The sequence below is a fragment of the Mauremys mutica genome, chromosome 2, assembly GCF_020497125.1.
Source record: "Mauremys mutica isolate MM-2020 ecotype Southern chromosome 2, ASM2049712v1, whole genome shotgun sequence".
NCBI lineage: Eukaryota > Metazoa > Chordata > Testudines > Geoemydidae > Mauremys > Mauremys mutica.
In genome coordinates this window covers 78,694,682-78,711,646 of record NC_059073.1, presented here as the reverse complement: position 1 = coordinate 78,711,646, position 16,965 = coordinate 78,694,682, and the positions used below count along the sequence as shown (strand labels likewise).

The following is a 16,965-nucleotide window of genomic DNA, read 5'->3' as shown; positions in this document are numbered from 1 at the left end:
CTTGGATTCTAAATCTTATTTGCTAACATATACAAGGAATCCATCTTGCTATAATTATCTGGTATACAGATAATATGAGTCAGTGAATGAAAGACTCCCATTTGCACCTCCAATTATTTCTAACTTGGAGTAGAACGTGTTGAAATAGAGAAAGAAGGAGCAGGTATGGGAAAGGAAACAATTACAGCATAGTAGTGTCTGACTGGTCTGGCCATCAATTCTAGTGCAACAGGAAGCCCAGGTGTTTGGAAATAGATAACCGGATAACCAAATAAGTTTCAGAGTAGCAGCCGTGTTAGTCTGTATCTGCAAAAAGAACAGAAGTACTTGTAGAGACTAAAATTTATTTGAGCATAAGCTTTCCTGGGCTAAAACCCACTTCAACAGATGCATGCAGTGGAAAATACTGTCCACATATCTATTCAGGGGAAAACCACCATAGGATCTAATCACATCAGCCACACTTTCAGAGGCTCGTTCACCTGCACATCTACCAATGTGATATATGTCATTATGTGCCAGCAATGCCCCTCTGCCATGTACATTGGCCAAACCGGACAGTCTCTACATAAAAGAATAAATGGACACAAGTCAGACGTCAAGAATTATAACATTAAAAAACCAGTTGGAGAACACTTCAATCTCCCTGGTCATTCGATTACAGATCTAAAAGTCACAATATCACAACAAAAACACGTTAAAAACAGACTCCAACGAGAGACTGCTGTATTGGAATTAATTTGCAAATTGGACACCAATAAATTAGGCTTGAATAAAGACTGGGAGTGGGTGGCTCATTAGACAAAGTAAAACTATTTCTCCATGTTTATTTTCCCCTCCTACGGTTCCTCACATCTTCTTGTCAACTGCTGGAAATGGGCCATTTTGATTACCACTCTCTCTCCTGCTGGTAATAGGTCACCTTAAACTGATCCCTCTCGTTATAGTGTGCATGGTAACACCCATTGTTTCGCGCGCGCGCGTGTGTGTGTGTGTGTACACACGTACACATCTTCCTACTGTATTTTCCGCTTCATGCATCCGATGAAGTGAATTTTAGCCCATGAAAGCTTATGCTCAAATAAATTTGTTAGTCTCTAAGGTGCCACAAGTACTCCTGTTCTTTTTGCAAATAAATTAAGTATCATTCTACCGCTATAAAAATAAACAGATGTAACATAACAGAGGAAGCAAGGCAGATGGAAATCGGCAGAAACTGAGAAGTGAACTCAACTAGTCAACCAATCCAAACAGTTAGGTTGAACTCTCATTATACAGATGGATTTTTAGTTTATTGGTAGAGCAGAAATGTCTCTTAATGATAATGACAAATTAGTTTCTGAAATGGTAAAAAAACAGAATTACAAGAAATTTATTTTAAAAAAAGACAAAAGAAAATATAAGTAGATTTAAACAGTATAATTTGATGCTTTCTTGCATAAGATTAACTGTTCTTTGCCAAACAGAACAGTGACTAACTTATACCTGATACAAATACAAACCTTTGTCTTCAGAGCGATTTACAGCTTTCTGTAACTTCCAGTGTTTGCTGTTACTTGATACTTGTACTATATGAAATTCTTTAACACCAGCTTCACTCTAAATAAAAATGAGAAAGTTAATTGTGCCAATCTAAACCAACTGACAAAAGGAGCAAATTTTTATTCTATAAATGAAGAGCCCTATTTCAAAATCTAGGAGATTTGGCATCTTTGGAAAAGCCCCAATCCATATTATTTGTAATACAGGTACACCTCTACCCAGATATAACACTGTACTCGGGAGCCAAAAAAATCTTACTGCATTATAGGTGAAATCATATTATATCAAACTTGCTTTGATCCGCCGGAGCGCACAGCTCCCCACCCCCACCCCGGAACAGTGCTTTACCACGTTATATCAGAATTCATATTATACTGGGTCGCGTTATATCGGGGTAGAGGTGTATATCCAGAGGCCACAACAGATTGGAGTCCCTTTGTGCTAGGCATTGTACAAAGACAACAAGAAAGTCCCTGTCCTGAAGAGCCTTTAAATTAAATAACCAGTCAAGAGAAAGGATGGAAGAGAAACAGAGGCATGGAGAGGTGAAGTTTCACACAGCAGGACAGCAGCAGAGTTTGAATAGAACCAAGGCCTTCTGATTCTCAGTCCAGTTTTCTATCCACTAGGACACTTTGACTCTATCCATACCACTGTCTAAAATTACTTAGGTAAATATTCCAAATCAGGTGGGCCAGAAGGACAAAACCTATGTTTTAAATTAACTTTAAGATTTAATGTTGCCTAATAACGCCTGTTTTTCTAAACATTTCCAAGAATGATAAAAACATTCTGCACAATTCAGTTACATATAAAACACTAATTAAAAATGTTTTATTTGAAGTTCTGGAAGCCTACTGACGTCAGAATTCCTGCCTTACACATGCCCTCAGCAACACAATGTGCCTGTGCATATCAAATATTGCAGGGGTACTCAAACTGGGGGTCGGGACCCCTCAGGGAGTCACGAGGTTATTACATGGGGCGTTGCAACCTATCAGCCTCCACCCCAAGCCCCACTTTGCCTCCAGCATTTATAATGGTGTTAAATATATTAAAAAGTGTTTTTAATTTATAAGGGGGGGAGGTTCGCACTCAGAGGCTTGCTATGTGAAAGGGGTCACCAGTACAAAAGTTTGAGAACCACTGAAATATTGGCTCAGTTCAGTGATTCAACTAGCACCCAACTGTTTAAAAATTCATTGGTAGGGATTCAGTTATATTATTCTGCTGTTTAGTGCAGACACTGTAGCTTCACCTTGCTGGAGCATGGAAACTCTTAAATATGCATAATTCCACTATAGGCTATGCCAATAATTTCTAGTGAAATGGAATAGTCTAGTGGTCTGAACTCAGAAATGGCAGCGAGGAGTCTGGTTTCTAGTTGTACCCGACAAACTCCTTAAAAACCTTTAGACAAGTCATTTAACCTTTCTGCCTCACTTTATCAGTATAAAAATCTCTCTCTCCTTCAAAGGAATGTTGTAATAAATGTTTAATCTGTTTTTTAAAGTTACCTAACAGTATCAATTTCTAGTGCTACCCAAATATAACTACAAATTAAGAAATATTCAAGTTACAATATTAATAGGTTTAATGAGCCAAAGATAATAGTGAAAAGCTCACTAAATTTAGCATTATATGTGGAATTCCCTCCCACAGCCAGGTTGGAGAACTACTGAACATTTTTCTTCGCTTGTCTTCCAGCCCGCTCTGCTGTGGCAGCCTATCATAGGCTACACTGGTGACATCACATTACCAGAAGAACTCTGCCAGATTACACAGTTGGCCTCAAAGTAATAAGCCTCTTCCCCGCCCCACTGTTAGAATTTAAACACTATACTGTATATTAGTTTACAATAGTTTATATCTTGGTGGTAGTACATCTTTTAAAACAAAGCAAAAAAGGCACTTATTGACTCCTAAGATCAGGATTTCACAATGAATAGAATGCAACCCGCAATTGGTTCATACCCTGGGTTGTACTCAGCTGGTTGAGGGGGAATAAAGCAGCAAAATACTGCAAGCCCTAGGACCCAGTAAGGGTACAGAGCAAACTAGCAGTTATCCCAGACTCCTTCCACCTGCTGCCCCCCTCCCTCTTTATAACTAATACCAGCACAGCATCAGAAACAGTGTTCCAGTGAACAAGAGTTAAATGCTATGTGGTCAGTGAGAAGCACACTTACAAGTGCCCATATAACAGACCTACTATGACAGAGCCTCACACAAAAAAACCCATCTGCCATTTCTTATGACCCAATCTCTAAACCTTGGCTTGTAACAAGAAAGTACATTTGGGGTTTTGGGTGTAGTGTGGAAAGATTGCGAACCAGCGCTACAGATCATGCCAAGCTACTGTACCAGCAGCACCCATTACTTCAATTAGGGGGACCTACCAGGTTGAGAGTTTGGCTAGTAGGTGTAAGCAAGAGTCAAAGACTCAGATTCCAAGTTCATAATGTTGAACTGAATCATTTTTTCATTTGCAGCTAGCAACAAAACTTGTGTGATAGAATGAAAGGTTTAGATATGCGATTCAGAGCTAGTTATCCATGCTTGCAACTGATGGGCATCAAGAATGCTTCAAATGCAACTTACAATGTACACCCTTTCAAGTCAAATAAAAACGGACACCTATCACAGTTCCTAAAGCATATTTGGGGGGAGGGAGGAATTACAGTGGAACTTGTCTACACTGAACTTTGATTTAGTGAAATTCCACTTGTAGTTGAAGAGTCCTAAATTGTTTCAATGCATTTTATTGAGCAAGTTTCACTTAGAACTTCATGTTTATAATAAATCTGTTTTGCAAAATAGTTTGTCTTAATTAGCATGTTAAAGAGAAACTTGTCTATCAGCAGACCAAGCATATGCTTACAGAAACATATCCAGACATGCAGCCATGAGAGTAAACCTTGGTAAAAGAGTATAAAGACAAAATAAAATCCCCTTTTCTAAATAAACTTACAGTATTGATATTTTCCACATCCACAAACACCAGCATATTGTCCCCTTTGCCTTCATCCTCAAGGGCATTACTTCTACAGACAGTAGCTCGAACATTCAAAGATCGGCTGGTACAAATAACTGCAGTGTGTCTTAATACTCTATGACTAGAAAGAAAGCATCAGGTTCTAAATTGCAATACTGGTTTATCAGATAAATTCTCATTAACAATTATGCTTTTACATTTAAAGACAGATGTAATCAGGCCATAAATTTGTTTCCAGCTCCTGCTGAGAAGACATCTTTTGCTATATAGCATCTCCCACACCAAGATAAAAGATGTAGGAAGTTGACACATCTTTGTAGGTGTTTGAAAACCTGTACTAATGATTAGGCTCAAGATTCTGGACAATGTAAATACAAGAACTACAACACTGACACAGGTTCAGATCTAGCCAGATTGGGGGGGTGGGGGAGGAGTTTATAGCTGCTGATCCAAAATTTTAAGTGGTAATCTAGTGCAGGGGTAGGCAACCTATGGCATGCATGCCAAAGGCGGCACACAAGCTGATTTTCAGTGGCATTCACACTGCCCAGGTCCTGGTCACCAGTCTGGGAGGCTCTGCATTTTAATTTTAAATGAAGCTTCTTAAACATTTTAAAAACCTTATTTACTTTACATACAACAATAGTTTAGTTATGTATTATAGACTTATAGAAAGAGACCTTCTAAAAATGTTAAAATGTATTGCTGGCACGCAAAACCTTAAATTAGAGTAAATAAATGAAGACTCAGGACACCACTTCTGAAAGGTTGCCGACCCCTGATCTAGTGAGTACTTCAGTGCTGATAAACAAAATATGTTAATTGCTTTAGTGCCCAAAGTTCCCATATATCAGTCTGTATTTTGAAAAGTACAACTTTTAATTAACTACAGTCACACACATATGCTGAGTATGTGAGCACTTTAAAGTGTGGTTTTAGTCCAAAAAGACTACAAATGGCACCACACATTCAAAAACATCTGATACCTGTGCGCATCTAGAATCTTAAACTGCTTACTTCAGCAAAAAAAGGCTTATTTCTAATCCTGTTAGCAGTGCAAGAGCAAGTCAACTATTGTAAGCTTTATATTTTTCTAGCTAGCAAGTACTTGACAAAAAGATACAACTTGACCAATTTTCTGAAGGTCAGCAGGTCTGCCTGTATTCTGCAATACACCAGAAAGTGAGTTCTGTAGACCTTTTACTGAGACACTCTGCACTTGGAAGATGACAGGAGGCCTGTCAAATTCACAGAGCACAAGTATAATATGCTCATAGCAAAGTCAAGCAATATTTGATGGTATGTATCCAGTTACATTATATGCTCTGTGGACACAACCCACTTAAGCCTGTAGGATGGGTAATTTATAGGGAGCTAAACAACAAAGTTCTTCAGTCCAGTTTACAGAACTCACTTCTATTAGACTTGAGAGAGATGAGGTGGGAGAGGTAATATCTTTTATTAGACCAACTTCTGTTGGTGAGGGAGATAAGCTTTTGAGCTCCACAGAGCTCTTCTCCTGTTAGATTTGACAGGTAAACTGAACTGTAGCTAGGTGCTTTTTATGGACAACATCACTATAATATACAAGTAGCTCAGCCTCATTAACTCATCCTCAACATCATTTGAGGTAGTGAAGTATTCTCACTTTACAGATGGGGAACTGTGAAAAAGACTACGTAAGTTGTCCAAGGTCACATAGGAAGTATTGGTACAACTGGGAACAGAACTCAGATCTCCCAAGTCGCAGTGACTTAATCTAGGTAAAGCTAGAGGTTGAGAAGGTGCAGCAAGCCAAGAATACAAACAACATCCCTGCACTGATTTGAAACTGTAAGAACCAGCCAGGACATATGTTATGAAGGGGAAAAAATGAAAGGCAGAGAAGGAAGAGAGGGATTGAAAACACTGAATTCTCCACTCTGATCTATGAGCAGATAGAAATTAAAATGTTAGGTGAATGTATTGGTTCACTAGTGTCTCCTGAAGGCTCACTCCTCCATGGTCTGGACAACTGACGCTTGATGAACTGATAGATTCTAAAGAACCACACTGTTTACAAAAGACTCAGCCCCTATCTGCTGCTACTCCTAAACTGTATTAGCCAGGATAGGGACTGAACCTGAGAATCAGTACAAGTCTCTCTGTAGAACCATAGGAACAAGGCACAATAAGGAAGGGCATGTAATGGGACCAGCTGATGCAGCTTGTACACTCTTTGGAAGCTTGGGAGTGGACACTGGATTGAAATGTGGTTCATCTCTATTACAAAGGGAAAAAAGGAAGGAGGAATCTGTGGCTATTTGGGAATCTGGAGGGGTAATGGAGTGGGGGAGGCAGCCAATAATTTTGTTGGTGGCTCCTTCTGACAGATATCCAATGCAGGAACTCTATATGGAAGGGATATGGTTATCAGGTAATACGGATTGGAAAAGGATTTAAAGGAAAGTACTCCTTATAGGAGCTGTGGAAGCGGGTTTGGCGCCCCTACATCTTGAACAGCAGGGAGATGACCCCCTCCTCCCTGCACTGTACAATTTGTTTCCAGATACTCCCAGCTATTAAAAGGAAATAAAGGTGCAGCCTAATTAACCCACATCCATGGTCTCCTGTCGTTCTTCTAGTGTGAAAATCTCTTCTTGCCTATGTCAACCTGATTAGCTGGTATTTTGTAAATGGTAACAAGAAAAAAAAAGAGGTAAAGAAAAACATCACAAATGGTAAGACCACCTTCTCTTCAGATGAGTGGCAAAACAAATATATTGAGTAAGAAAGTGAAAAGAGACTACTGTGATTTTGTTTTTGTGAAAAGGCTATTTGTTTTTGATTATTGTTTGAAGAAATTAATAAGTTGGAACTGCTGGCCAAGTTCTGAGCTGAAAGCAAACTTCCTTGAGGCTCTGATGTGGACAGAGCTTCCCTTTTACAGTATCCAATAGCAACCACTCCATTCTCTCTTCCCCTAGGAAAGTAAGACAACCCACGAACAAGAACTAAATATGCTTCCATGGTGAAGGCCTGACTTCACGTACATTGTCCTTTGCTAAGAATTCAGGGACATTTCTTTCATTCATGAGTGTAGTACTTTGCATGTGTTTTGGACAGAGCAATTTTTCAATCAGTTTGACAATTTAACCAGAAAGTTAATCTAGAAAGCAGTGAGTTCAGTGTAATATATAGAGCCACTGATGTTTATGCTTTGCTTTACTACTAAAGCAACATTAGACACCAAATAGACACCACTTTCATTTTTAGGGCACTTGAATCCAGAAATATTTAACATACCTAAATACATTTAGTGTCAAGTAGTTTACTAGGTAAAACCTAATTTAGTTTGAAAAAGCTAGTTAAAAAAATCTTACCACATTTTTGAGTGTTTTTTAATACTTTCATAGTAAAACAAAAAGTTTATTTCATGAACCCCTTCTTCATCTGGTCCATGTAACCACATTGGCAGCTGGATTGAAGCCCCAGGAAGGAGGACAGAGTCAGGAAGTGGGACATGTATCACCTCTGGCTGACTTCCTGTGCCAAGCCCAAAGTTTACAGAAGAAGCTGATGACATCAGTGCTGTGCATACAGAGGTAGAATCTGTCACAACAGTCTTATAAGCACTACAGTTTTCCGAAGCTGATGGACTCAGTGGTGTTAGAACAGCAGTATTTCCACCAAAAGTAAAAAATTCTGGATGTTTTGATACAACCTTCAATGCAGTAAGAGGACACTTGCTCACATTCACAAATTCTACATATGCTTTTCTGATTTCTCCACAGAGCAGCCCTGTAGGAAAATTTATAAAGAATACCTGCATTGGGGGGGAAAAATTTATAAGGTTAACAATTTAATAGTGACAGATTTCTGAAAATAACTTGAAAAAGCCACCACAGTATTTATAAACTAAATTTGTCAATGTTAAATTTAACAGTAAAGGGAATCACACTGAACCCTAGTAAATTAAGGGATTTTTGTTTCATTTTTGCTTTCCCTGACCCCCTTTATACTCAGGAAATAAGGCCCTACTTTGGGAAATTAGGTTTTGCTAATGGAGATAGGAAAACCAAAATGCTAATTTGCCAGATATATTTTTTTTCTTGCAGCTTTTACTAATAAAGTTGTCTTAACTCAAATTCTGGCAGAAGTGTATAAACTTCAACTGGGGCAGAAATTTGTGATGATACCTGTAACTCTCTGAGGTTTCACCTGAATTAGATACAAACTTGGTAGTTGGAAAAACTGGTACAGCTGTAAAAGAATGACTTACATAAACCACTACATTCTGCCCCTTTATAAGATTGCCATTTTGGATGTTAGGTCAAAAGATCGCAATGCTATAAATAAAGTTAAACCAAAAGTAAAAAATATTACTGTTTTATAAAGGTACAGTCAAATGTTCAGCTATGTGGCTCAAGTTATTAGCAGGGGAGAATATAAAATACCTCCAACAAGGGCATTTCCTCAGTTATAATAGGATCCAAACGTCGATCTGGTCCATATTTAATGGATGTTTTTTCTTCTTTTGTATTATTAAGTCGAGGGCCCTGAATTTCTAAGTCCTGTCGTCCTCGTACAGACATCCCATTATAGACAAACTTTCCTGAAATAACAACCAGCAGTTTGAAACCATGAAGTTACATAAGCAAAATAGTCTGTTTTTTTTTAGCCTCGAATCCTTTCAATTTCATGGCTTTCTAAAAAAGAAGATATACTTGAAAACCATTTACTATTTTTCATTTTAAGTGTGAACATAATGATTATTAATAGTGCCCTACCAAATTCACAGCCATGAAAAACACGTCATGGACCATGAAATCTGGTCTTCTGTGTATTTTTACCCTATACTACACAGATTTCACAGGGGAAATCAGCATTTCTCAAACTGGGAGTCCTGATCCAAAAGGGGGTCATGAGAGGTTGCAAGGTTATTGTAGGAGGGGGTCACAGTATTGCCACCCTTACTTCGGTGCTGCCTTCAGAGCTTGGTGGCTGGAAAGCAGCGGCTGCTGGCCAGGCACCCAGTTCTGAAAGGCAGCACCGCCAGGAGCTGTGCAGAAGTAAGGTTGGCAATGGGCATCGGGAGAGTGGTGGCTGCTGGCTAAGGGCCCGGCTCTGAAGGCAGCAGTACAGAAATAAGGGAAGCAATATCATACCATGTCACCCGTACTCCTGCGCTGCTGCTGGCGGTGGTGCTGCCTTCATAGCTGGGCTCCCACCTCTGAAGGCAGCACTGCCGGCAGCTGCAGGGTAGAAGTAAGGGTGGCAATACCACAACCCCCCTATAATAAATCTTGTGATGCCTCCACATCCCCCTTTTGGGTTAGAACTCCTACAGTTACAACACAGTGGAATTTCAGATTTAAATATCTGAAATCATGAGATTTATGACTTTAAAATCCTGTGACTGTAAAATTCACCAAAATGGACTGTGAATTTAGTAAGGCCCTAATTATTACAAATTAAATGGCACCCTTGGAGACTAGTATGCATGAAACAGGAATTGCACTAGCAGTGCCATCTGCACCTGTATAGAAGCCATACCTCAACTGTTTTGGAAGGACCAAAACAAGACAGTTCAATTTTTAACCTAATCAATTCTTATCCTTGCAGAAATGTCAGAAAACCCAATTAGATGGGTCTTCTGACAGTTCTTAACTAGGAACTGGGTTGAGACCAATCACACAGGCATAAATAGCAAAAAAAAATTTCACTCCTAATCTTAACTGATCTTCTGTATAAAGTTAGAGAACAAAATCTTTCCTGGAAGATGGTTTAGAAGGAAGAAGGAAAGTTATAGACCTATTTTGAAATGAAGTTAAAAATTTTATGAAAGCAAGTTCAGAATGCCCCACCTTCCACCCACATTGGCCAAAGTAAAAAAAGGAGTGTAAAACATGATAGATAGAGCTCACTAAATGTGGCCGTTTTGAAAGACTAAAAAGTAAGAGACACTAACCAGCTTACTCTATACAAAGTATGTATCTAAAGGAATAGCATGTTTTAAGAAAGGAAAAAGGGGTGACAACTGAAACCTTTAAGAAGTCCTTGGCTGAAGTAATTTTTAATGTCATATCAAATCTGATTAAATTATAGCTTGACAACAAACTATGCCTGAGAAGTTCACATTTTCAAAGGAATACTGGGGAAAAAAGCTGGTGATTATAAACAGGCGGAAAAGATGAAAGCTCAAGTGGCATTGAGATAGGAGAAGACAGCTAGAAGAGAAGTAAATGGAGAGGACTCTAGAGAAGAAGAAAGTTGCACAGGCTAAAGAAGGCAAAACATAGTAAATCTGAATTTGTTTTGAATTAGATTAGATTTTTAAATTTTCCTGGTTTTTTTCTTAAACCTAGTCTACAAATGCTGAAGGGAAAGTAGTTTACGCAACAGTAAACCTCTACTTCCCGTCCATCCTCTTTCTATGTGCTGCTTCAGTTTGCCACTTGTGTCCACTTACTTTATCAGTCTCTCCCTCTTTCTTTAGACATGCCCCCTCCACCACCACCACCAGCTGCCACTGTTTACCTGGCAGACTTCAGTTCTATTCTGTGGTACAAGCTAAGATTTTCTGCCATTTCTCAGGGGAATGCCATATCCTTACCTGCTTGCAATCCAATAGAAGGATCAATCCCATCTATCATCATAGTACCCTGAATAGTGCCAAGATTGTAAACGACTCCCAGAATATGTAGCTCCCCTGTTTGATGGGGAAAGAGCTTTAGTCTTGCCTGTGGAGATATGTTAAATTTTGTTGTTGTTGCTACTAAGAAAAAAAATCCACTTATTTTTTACATTCAATGTCCCATTTTTACAAAAATTCATAGCAACATTATATAATAATGCACTTTTAAATCAGAAAAGTGTTAATTGTAACTAACTCAATATCTACAAGATTTTTGATTTTACATTTTTGCAGAATAGTTCATTTGCACATCAGTAGAGAAATCATCAAGCACATAGGAAAAAAAAATCTCTTCAGAAAGAAAAATTTATAATCTGGAATTAGCCTGTTAGAGATCTTAAAAACAAAGGATAATACTGATGTACCAAGTACTGCAGTAAAAGGAAATTATTCCAAATGGAACTACCTTCTGTCTGATAGAATATCTAAACTTGTCTTTCATTTCTAAGAAATAAATTGTACCTAAACATACAATATTGGATAATGTACATTCAAAGTGTAAATATAAACATTTACCTACTTACCATTTTTGTCTCTTCGCTATTAATTAAGAACTCAGCTATTACTTCAGCTCCTATCATGTCATTTCCACATGCCTAGGAAGGAAGGGAGGGAAAAAGGCAATTGGTTGAAGAACTGTTTTTATTTCCTTACTCACAATGTTCCTCTGAGCTAAATTGCTACAAATACTAGTTCTGGCAACAGTGTGTTGTTTTAGGGCACTTCAAAGAAGCAAAAGAATGCACAATTTGAAACCGTAAACAGGGACCTGTAGAAATGCGACCAGCGCCAGCAGACTCCTTTTATTACCACTTTTAAGGTAGATAGGTAATTTTTAAGCACTGATCAACCTTCCAGGCCTAGTGAGCCACTTCATTAATGAACAGCATTCCAGAGACCAATTCTGTTGTTTACATCATGACAGTGCATGTGAGATTCATCACATGTTGTGAGATGATCAGCTCTGAATATGGATTTCATTGAGAATTACAGAAGGTTATATAGGCTTGCACCCCAGGCACAGCAAATAAAAGGGAGTTTTCTGAAGGAGAAAGTTAGCCAAACCACAAGTATGAAGTTGCCTCTTTCTATGGTTGGCTAGAAATAATCAGTCATTAATACTGAGGGACTACAGTATTATGTAAAAAACAGTAATTAGTTGAAAGATTAAGAAAGTGGTCTAAACAACACCTTTTCACAGGAAATCAACTTGATATGACAGAAATGTATTAAACATTTCAGAACAACAAACTTTATTACAGACCTCTTTCAATAACAAGGGTCATTATAAGAGGAAATTCTGCCAACAAGAGACATTATCCAAAGTGCCATTATAAGTACAGGTTATTTTAAATATCAAGGGGTTGATTATGAAGCTACTAAAATAATAATGAAAGGTATCAGAAAATACCCATGTTACATAAAAGACTACATGAAACAATTTATGTTAAAAGAAAGCCAATGAGAACTGAAAATCTAAGCGAACTCAAATGTAACATGGAATCAACTGGCCACAGAGTTGTATTACTTTATAATCAATATCTGCTATGTTTATAATCAATATGCAGATTAAGTGATCCTACCTAATTACACCTCTACCCCGATATAACGCTGTCCTCAGGAGCCAAAAAATCTTACCGCATTATAGGTGAAACTGCGTTATATCGAACTTACTTTGATCTGCCAGAGCGCACAGCCACCCCCCACCCTCCCGGATGTCGCAATCCGATACGAAGTTATGGCTTTGAATGGCCAATTGTCGGTCCACGGCCATCTTGTCCTGTTAAAAGGACAGGACTGCCTCCATCTTGGACTAGGTTCTTGTATATAGGAGAGGGCAGAGACTCAATCCTGCCCAGCAACACTGGCTGTGTATGTTCTCCTGTTTTTGTTTTTTCTCTCTCCTGCTGGGCCATCTAAAGGTCAGGCTAGTTCTGTGTGTGAAGGCCTGATTCTGCCCGGCAACCTGTTTTTGGGCCGGTCGTCTGGAGGTCAGGTTAATCCTGCCCAGCAACTCACTTTCCCGCTCTTTTTGGACCCAGTCATCTAAGGGTCAAGCTTGTTTACTTGTCAACTCCAGTGTGCCGTGTGCAAATCCTGCTGACGTAGGGGTGGCAACTGCTCGGAGCCTGGAGGGAGGAGGGACCAGGGAGCCAATCAGATACTGACACGAGGGAGTGAGACCTCAATAAAACTAGGTTTCCCCCCAAAATTTGTGTGGAGTATCCGCGTGTTAGCTGAAGGACCTGATCAACCTTTCGGCCAGGGTCTCCTCCCGGTAAAGCGCGCTCGTGTCGTATCGTTTGGATTCGTTGTCGTTTGGACCCGATCCCTGTCAGCTCATCATGCTTCTGGTGTCTGTTCTGCTGGTCAGCTGCGCCTGGAGTGCGGTATGTTTTTTGATGTCTGACAGTTAGCTTATCTAGCCTCTTGTTTTTCCCCTCCCTAACTCAGTACCAAGTATCTACTCAGGATATCAGGATTGTATTAATGAGCTCAGAATTGCTTAGCTAGCTTGTATAATTGTTCTAGTTGTTAGTGAATTGTTAATTGCAAACTGTTTTATGTGTGTGTGAATCACTGCTCTGTCTTTGTCCGGAGTGAATGAATCTGGGAGCTGTCTCCACCTGGAGATTAGCAGACCAAGGGGTTCCCGTCCCCGCGGTCTAAGTGAGTGGAATCTGCCCAGCTGCAGCCGCACCACACTCTGGGTTACCCTTAGTGTGAAAGCAAGGGTGGCTGAGGCAGTGGCCCATGGGTCTCTGTTCTGTGTTGCACCGGGTACCGCCCTGACGAACCCGATTCCTATCTTGTAAGATTGGCGTGTCTGCCTATTTGGTGTGGTGTGGTGAGCAGTATAAAGTGTATTATTATTGTGTTTTGGGGTGTGTTTGTAATTTTGATACCATCCCAGCCAAAGTTGCCTACTTCCCCGGCCCAAGTTGTAATTATCCCCCAAATAAACGCAGCCACTTGGCTTTTCACTGTTATTCTGGTCCTGTCTGTTTTTCCTCACTCAATACCAAGCTTTAACGGACCGCAATCTATTTCGGACACCGGAGTGCTGCTTTACCACGTTATATCAGGTCGCGTTATATCGGGGTAGAGGTGTAGTAAGCAAAAATAGGTATTGATGCAAAGGTTAAGAATGCATAAAAAGTTTCACCCTGCTGCTGTTATGCCAAGCTTCAACTATCAGACGACTCAAGCGACTTTAAAGGGTATGTAATTAAAATAATCTTGTTAAAATCAGATATTAGAAATACTTTACATAATATCTGTGCTTCAAACTTTTACACTATTTACCATTAAATAGTATAAAACGTTAAAAAGCATTTGCCAGCTTTTAATAGATCCCACCCCAAAAAAAATTGCAGCAGAAAATAACTGTAGGAACTCATGGTATTTGCTGACAAATGTTGCCTTTTTAATAAAAGCAACATCTCAATATTCTGCCATAGAAGAGTACATTTAAGAATAAAATTGTTTAAATTGTAAAAAATAGTTCGGCAACAGTTAAATGTTCTTAATTACTCACCAACTCTTTTGTTGCTCCATTATGCTTTGCACTGAAATCTTTAGGTTGGAATTTCCAAAGCAATGATAAATCAGTCAACAAAAGTGGAACCTTCAATGGGTTTCTAAAGGCTACTTCCACTGTTACTGGTTCTATTAAGAAAAAGCTATTATGTACTTCACATAGGACTACGTATTTCAACAAGTGATTACAGGGTATATATTCCTAATATGATCTGAAACTCAATATTCACCTCAAACAAGCCATATCACAAAAAGTAGCTTGGTTAGTTCCACGACAGAAATGGAAAACTTCCTGCAGATTACATTTAAAGACTTCTGATTTTTAAAGAATCCATACGCTATAAATTTACCTTCTACTACAGCAAGTGGAAACTTGGAGTTATCTGAAAAGCTGTTCAAACAATACTGCGTCGGTTGAAAGTTTGCTGGTATTATTCCTTTATTAACTACAGCCACAACCTGTTCTTCAAGCTCCTTCCATTGGTGAGAGGATTCACAATCATATTCCTGATCAAGACTTATATGTGTGGCTGCCTGCTTTTCACCTAATAGAGAATAAATCAAAATTAAGTGGCATAAGAGAGTGGTGCACAACAGTTACAACATAAAGGGCTGTATTGGCAGCTTGCCAGGGGCCCAAGGTTCCTAATCAATTTTTATATGATTCATTTGATAACACTTCCCAAGTGGGTCATGTGAGATACTTTACTCACGTGCACTTGAGAAGTACAATACACTCACAAAATATATTCACATTTTCTCAAGCCATTTGATTTTAAAATGTAGGTGCAGATAATCTTCAAGAGTTTCACACAATCTTTAAATATACACACTTAAGTGTGCAAGTGGAATAAAAATTAAACTAATTTACAACACCAAAATTTCAGTTTATAAACTAAAAACAGACTAAAAGTCTACACTAAAATACAGAAAAAGATATATTAATTTGCACTCAGCATTTTATCTGAGAATCTCAAAACACGTCAGACATTTTACCTGAGGAGGCAGGTAAGTATTATGGCTATTTGGCACACAGATAAACAGAATCAGTTGAAGATTATGATCAGTGTTTTCCAAAGTGTACTGTGCAGGCAGACCTCTCAACTGTTCAAAGTCTTTGCTTTTACTTTTAAAAAGTGAAATCTGTTATGGTTGTGAAGAAAATCTTCACAAGTTGAAGCATATAACCAATGCAGCAACGGTTGCTTGGGCCTGAATCAATAGCTCTGAGATTCTGACTACCCAAATCATTTTAACTGGAGCTAACTCAAATGCCAATGACAGTTAATACCGATATAAGAATTCCATTGGGCAATAAAACATGTAAGAAACACAAGGAAGTATTGCGTTGGTTTGGTGACGACCTAAAGGGGGTGGGAGGACACGGAAAATTTATACATTAATGTGTAGGCCTTCAACCACGAACAGCAGAGGGTGGAGAAAACACTTTCAGAACATTTGGGACATACTCCAATAGCAGATCTGAGGGTCATCCTTGGCAAGTGTTGTACCTTCCAACCCATACCTCTTGGAAATTTACTAAAGCCAACTGGCTCTCAGAATAAAACACCCGATGCCAATCTAGACCAGCACATACTCTTACTCATTATATGCATCTAAAAATGGGCTTGTAATAAATCCTGTTACAAAGAAGATACTCTTCAGTTATACAAAATTTTATAACCATTTTAATATTTTTAAAAGTTCAGAATGCTACATAACACCTAATCCAAAACGTGATTACATTGTTAACTAAAATAATTTTATCATTGCTATTAACTGTCAAATATAAATATTTCTATCTTTGCTCAGAACTTAGTACAGATCATTCAATTATTCATAAAAATCATGCTCAAGTTAACACTCCTCTACATTACTGCAAAATAGACCTTTTTTTGGATCTCCTTACATTCTCTTATTTTTCAGGCTAATTTATTCTTTAACATTACTACTATTTCACCTGCACACTACCACATAGCATATATAAGAGCATCAAGACAGTTTCTTTTACACATTTCCTCAGTTAAAGTTGTTTTCATTAAGACTTTTATATGGATCCAAGCCATTTAAGAAAGATCACACTCATCTTTTTCAATATGTCCCTGTGTGCTCTTTTCCTAGCCTACTTAACATAGTTCCTCCAAGGATCATAAATACACAGTAAAATTTAGTCATTACTACTCTACTATAAATACATCACATTTTGTTCAGA

At 38.6% G+C, this 16,965-nt stretch overlaps 1 protein-coding gene across 8 annotated transcripts in view; it reads right to left on the bottom strand.

Annotated features, from left to right (window-relative positions):
* The window catches only part of TRAPPC8 (trafficking protein particle complex subunit 8), a 112,663-nt gene that overhangs the window by 26,934 nt on the left and 68,764 nt on the right, over window positions 1-16,965 (bottom strand). For all 8 annotated transcript variants that reach the window (XM_045005505.1, XM_045005503.1, XM_045005507.1 and 5 more), the window contains 8 exons: window positions 15,104-15,298; window positions 14,752-14,882; window positions 11,738-11,809; window positions 11,133-11,259; window positions 8,974-9,131; window positions 7,900-8,342; window positions 4,514-4,658; window positions 1,503-1,599 (listed from right to left, as the gene is read on the bottom strand). In XM_045005505.1, the coding sequence (XP_044861440.1) occupies window positions 1,503-1,599; window positions 4,514-4,658; window positions 7,900-8,342; window positions 8,974-9,131; window positions 11,133-11,259; window positions 11,738-11,809; window positions 14,752-14,882; window positions 15,104-15,298 (1,368 nt within the window). The remainder of the gene's footprint in view (window positions 1-1,502; window positions 1,600-4,513; window positions 4,659-7,899; window positions 8,343-8,973; window positions 9,132-11,132; window positions 11,260-11,737; window positions 11,810-14,751; window positions 14,883-15,103; window positions 15,299-16,965) is intronic.